The 6,000-nt window shown below is 38.2% G+C and overlaps 1 protein-coding gene across 1 annotated transcript in view; it reads left to right on the forward strand.

Annotated features, from left to right (window-relative positions):
- Window positions 1–6,000, forward strand: part of DHX9 (DExH-box helicase 9) — a 52,653-nt gene that overhangs the window by 583 nt on the left and 46,070 nt on the right. Inside the window, exon 2 of the mRNA XM_007450132.1 lies at window positions 860–1,000. Coding sequence (XP_007450194.1) covers window positions 860–1,000 — 141 coding nt within the window. The remainder of the gene's footprint in view (window positions 1–859; window positions 1,001–6,000) is intronic.

Here is a 6,000-nt window from a genome sequence, read left to right on the forward strand (position 1 = left end):
TTTTTTTTTAATTTAATTTAATTTAATTTTTTTATACAGCAGGTTCTTATTAGTTATCCATTTTATACACATCAATGTATACATGTCAATCCCAATCTCCCAATTCATCCCACCGCCACCACGCCCCTCCCCACTTTCCCCCCCTTGGTGTCCATACGTTTGTTCTCTACATCTGTGTCTCTGTTTCTGCCTGGCAGACCAGTTCATCTGTACCATTTTTCTAGGTTCCGCATATGTGTGTTAATATGCGATATTTGTTTTTCTCTTTCTGACTTACTTCACTTTGTATCACAGTCTCTAGATCCATCCACGTCTCTACAAATGACGCAATTTCATTCCTTTTTATGGCTGAGTAATATTCCATTGTATATATGTACCACATCTTCTTTATCCATTTGTCTGTCGGTGGGCATTTAGGTTGCTTCCATGGAAAGTAGATCAATTCTTGATTGCTTCAAGTCAGAGTACTTTAAAATAAATACAAATAGAGAGCTTGTTCTTGGGTCTTGTAAAGTCAGATTTTAATGTGGAACATTCTGTTACATGAGACGAGATTGGGCACATTCAGGGTGGTAATGGCCATAGACTGGAGCATTCTGTTACGTGAGAAGAGAATATCTGAGCCACATAAGTTAACATTCTTGTTTTTGGATTAGTTTATTACTAGACAACACCAATTAAGCTTTTTTTAATAAGACAACTGGTGAATTCTCTTAAGTATGTTATTTTCAGTGTGTTTATAGAGTATATTTCCAACAGTTAACTGTAGTCTCTTAATGGACTAGGGAATTATGAATTTTTTAAATACCAGAATTATGCAGGTCAGTCTCTCAAGGTATTTTTTTCTTGACTGTTAAAGGTTCGAGTGGAAGGATATAATTACACTGGCATGGGTAATTCCACCAATAAAAAGGATGCACAGAGCAATGCTGCCAGAGACTTCGTTAACTATTTGGTTCGAATAAATGAAGTAAAGAGTGAAGAAGTCCCAGCTATTGGGGTAAGTATGGCCAAGCACTTGAGACATATGTTATAAGGTTATGCTAATCCAGTATGTATGGAGGCCCAGAGTGATAATTTTTCGATGTTGTTTTCAAATAGTATTTTAATGTGTTCCAGAGTGAACCTTGGCATTTTGTTTTCTCGGAGAACTAGGATGATTTCCTGAAGATTTGGATTTTATTTTCATTATGTACCTGACTTGTGGGCTTGGGAAATCCCTTTAATCTGTATGTCTTAAGGTTTTATATATTTCATTCATTCAAAACTGATTTTTCAGAGCCTGTTGTATTCTGTGTACTTACAAAGATAACATTTTAAACAGAATATAAAAATCAGTAACTTTTTAAAAAATATTTATTAATTGGCTGTGCGGGTCTTAGTTGCAGCACGTGGGATCTTTAGTTGCAACATGCAGGATCTTTAGTTGGGCATGTGGGATCTAGTTCCCTGACCAGGGGTCGAACCCGGGCCCCCTGCATTGGGATCTTGGAATCTTAACCACTGGACCACCAGGGAAGTCCCAAAGTTAGTAACATTTTAAGATACATTTCCTCCCATTGACATTCCCTTAGATAGTAGAGACAAAATAGTATTTGGTGCAATGGTATATCATTCTTGTGTTTTTGATATCATGATCATTTTAATTATATTGGGAGTATGCAGCAAAAACCCCTTTCTAGTACTGTTTTTAAGAAATAAAGTTTCTCATTTAATTAAAAAATGAAAGCTTGAATTTTCACAAAAATTCAGGTGTTGTTGATATTATAAAAAGATTCACATTATGATTTAAGTAGATGCCTTAGGTAGTACCCAGTTTTTATAAAACCTTTAGGAATAATCTATCAATTTTAACACTTTTCACTGAGTTTTTGTATTCTGACTTGCTTATAAAGGTAAAAATACATGGTTTTTTTCCTTCCATTGCTTTTACCCAGAAATGGAGTCTTACTTTCTAGTCTACTGTACCACTAGATAATTACAGGATTTTTAATTAGATTGGTTGAGCCATCTATAAAATGAAGGGGCTGGACAGGATGACCTTGAAGACTTTCTGGCTATGAAAAGAATGTTGCAAATATCTTTCAAATGTTTGAAGCTATTGGCCTTTGCTCCATCTGTTATGACCTATTCTGTTTCTTTTAGCCTCTTCCTCCCTCTTGTAGTGTAGGTCTGCCTGTGGCAAATTCTCTTTTAATTCTTTTATGGAAAAGTATTTTTATTTTACCTTCTTTCTTGAATATTTTCACTGGATATACAATTCTGAGGTGCCAGTTTTCTTTCAGCACTTTAAAGATAACGTTCTGTTGTCTGATGAGAAGTCAGCAGTAATCAGATCATTTCCCCCTATATGTAATGTTTTCTTTGGTTGCTTTCATTTTTTTATCTTTGATTTCTAGCAGTTTCACTGTGATACAACTGTGCGTGGTTTTCTTTGTACTTATCCTGCTTGGGGTTTGCTGAAATTCTTGAATCTGTAAATTTATGTCTTTCACCCAATTTGGGAAGCTTTGGGCTATTATTAAAAAAAAATTTTTTTCTGCCTCATTTTTTTGTCTTCTTTTTCTGGGACTCTTATGTTAACGTGTATGTTAAACTTCCGATATTATCCCAAAGGTCCTGGAGGCTCTCTTCTTTTTCTCCTCTCTCTACTCTTCAGATTAGATGATTTCATATATATATGTATGTTGAGTATATGTTGAAGATAGTGTATTCAGGTTCACTGATTGCTTTCTCAGTTCCATTTTGCTGTTAAGTCCATCAGTGATTTTTTTTTCAGATGTTTTTTTCATTTCTAGAATTATCACCTTTTTTTTAACAGATGTCATTTTTCTGGTAGCATTTCTTACCTTTTCATTTATTATAAGCATATGTTCATAATATGACTGTGAATTTCCTTTATGTCATTGACCATAGTTATAATAGCTGCTTTAAAATCCTTGACTGCTACTTCTAACATCCGGCCATCTCAGCTTGGGCTCTGTTGATTGTGCTTTCTCTCGAGATTTCTCCTCTTTGTATGTCAAGTAATTTTGGATTATATCCTGGGCATTGTGAATATTATGCTGTGGAGACTCTAAATAGTGATTCCTCCAAAGAGTATTTATTTTGTTATTGTGTTAAGCAATTAATTTAGTTGGACTCAAACTGCAAACACTATCTTTTGAGTGATAGCTCAAATCTCACTTCAGTTTTCTGATCCTATGCTAGGAGGCTTGGAGTCTTTCCTGTATATATGTAGTTCTGGGGTTAGCCAGAGATTTGGGGAGAGTTTATACACAGAATTTGAGATTGCTCCTTTCCTTTCCAGGATTCCTTTCCCACTTTTTAGCAGCTTTGGTTTCCCCAAATTCTTATCCTCTGATATGTCAGGTCAGGAAGACAGGGTTTTCTGTTGAGTTTTAGCTGCCTCACATGGTCTTCCCTAGAGCTAAAAGGCATAATAAACAGGAATTATACCCTTGCTATTTCTTGCTTTCTCATTTCAAGTTCCTTCCAGAATCTGCCAGCTTTTGTTTACTTTTTAGTGCCTTTGTATAGTCGAGGGGGTTTTAGGGGTGTTTTAGTTCTTGTTTTTATTTTCCTAGAGCTCATGTTATCTGCAGGAGTCAGTCTAGTAGGAGCTTACTTGGTCATACCATAAACAATATACTACTTTCAGTTTTTTCTTGTTAGCATTTTAGCACATTCAGATTTTTCCCATTAAATGCTCTGAATATGCATTTTCTGCTTTCTCCCTCACTTCTTCCAGCTACACTGGCCTTCTTGCAGTTCCTCAAATATGCCGGCATCTTTTCCACCTCAAGACTTTTGTACTTAACTATTCTTTCTGCCTGTAGTGCTCTTCCTCAGCCATCCTGTTTAAAATTGCAAATCTGCTGTTACACTGGTACTTCTTATTTCCTTTCACTGTTGCATTTTTCTTCATAGCACTTACTAACTTCTAGCCCGCTGCTTCTCAACTGGAAGTCATCTTGTCCCACTTGGATGTTTGGCAATTTGTGGAGACATTTTTGTTGTTACAACTGGAAGGAAGTGGTGGTGACACTGACATCTAGTAGGTAGAGGCCAGGGGTGCTGCCAAATATCCTGCAATGCACAGGACAGCATCCTACAACAAAGAATTATCCAACCCAAAATGTCAGTTCTAAGATTGAAAAACCCGCTTCTAACCTAATTTTTCCCCCTAGATCCTCATATTAGAATTAAATTCATGAGAGCAGAGGATTTTTTTTTTTTTTTTTTTCCGGTACGCGGGCCTCTCACTGTTGTGGCCTCTCCCATTGCGGAACACAGGCTCCGGACGCGCAGGCTCAGCGGCCATGGCTCACGGGCCCAGCCGCTCCGCGGCATGTGGGATCTTCCCAGAACGGGGCACGAACCCGTGTCCCCTGCATCAGCAGGCGGACTCTCAACCACTGCGCCACCAGGGAAGCCCTAGCAGAGGATTTTTTTGTCTGTTTTTAGTTCATTGCTGTGTCTCTAGCTTCTAGAATAGTTCCTGGCCCATATAGCAGGCATTTAATATTTTTTGGTTAGATGAATGAATGAATGATGAATGGATGAATTTGGAAAAATATTATATCACAAGCCAGTCTTACTTTTAGATACCATCTTTATTTCACCTCCCCATCCCTGCCAAACCCTGTTTGTGTCACTTCACTTGCGTTTTCACTCAACAGAATGCACTTGCCAAAAATGACCTGTTTCTAAATGCAAAGGATACTTAAATTTTTTTTTTTTTTTTTGAGGTACGCGGGCCTCTCACTGTTGTGGCCTCTCCCATTGCGGAGCACAGGCCCCGGACACGCAGGCTCAGCGGCCATGGCTCACGGGCCTAGCCGCTCCGTGGCATGTGGGATCTTCCCGGACCGGGGCAAGAACCCGTGTCCCCTACATCGTCAGGCAGGCTCTCAACCACTGCGCCACAAGGGAAGCCCTACTTAAGTTTTTTATTGTGGAAAATGTCAAATGTGTATCAAAGCAAGTATAGGAATGATATGAACCCCTATGTTCCCATAATCCAGCTGCAACCCTTTTCAGCATGGCTAATCATGATTCATCTCTATAATTTCTATGTATATTCTTCCTTCTGGATTATTTTGTAGCAAATCCCAAACATCCTGTGATTCATCTGTTACTGTTTCAGTTTGTATCCCTAAAAGATAATCCTTTAAAAAACATAGCAATTCCATTATCAAACCTAAAAAAAAGAAATTGAAGAATAGTTTCTTAATATTCCCAAATACCCTCAGTATTCAGATTTTCCTGATTGTTTCATAAATCCATTTTTAATAGGTTATTTAAATCATGCTCCAAATGATGTCCATATACTACAGTTGATTGATATCTAGTCTTTTAATCATTAGATTCTCTCTCCCTCTTCCTTTGTCTCTAGTTTTTCTTTGGAATTTGTTGTTGAAGAAAGCATGTTATTTATTCTTTAGTTTCCCACAGTTTAGATTTTGCAGCTATATCCCTCTGGTATCATAAAACATGTTTCTCTGTTCCTCTATTTCCCATATTTACTGGTTAGATTAGAGACTTGATCAGATTCAGGTTTGTTTGGGGTAGAGGGGCAGGAGCAAGAAATTTCCAAAGATGATGGTCTGTACTTCATCAGGAGGAGGTGCATGATGTGACGTTAGCAGCCATTGATTGATATCACCGTGTAGATTTATTTCATTAGCACATTCCTTTGGTTTCTGGCTGGAATACTTTTATAACAAGAAACCGCCTTAAAAAAACAGAAACAGAACCTCTCCTTATCAATAATTTAGTAACTCTGAGATACAATTTATACAGAAAAAGCAAGATAAATGTTTTGATTCTTTCCCTTTAACAATTAAAAGAGAGCTTCCCTGGTGGCGCAGTGCTTGAGAGTCCGCCTGCCGATGCAGGAGACGCGGGTTCGTGCTCCGTTTCTGGAAGATCCCACATGCCGCGGAGCGGCTGGGCCCGTGAGCCATGGCCACTGAGCCTGCGCGTCCGGGGCCCGTG

This window comes from Lipotes vexillifer, unplaced genomic scaffold, assembly GCF_000442215.2.
Source record: "Lipotes vexillifer unplaced genomic scaffold, Lipotes_vexillifer_v1.1 scaffold97, whole genome shotgun sequence".
Taxonomy (NCBI): Eukaryota; Metazoa; Chordata; class Mammalia; order Artiodactyla; family Lipotidae; genus Lipotes; species Lipotes vexillifer.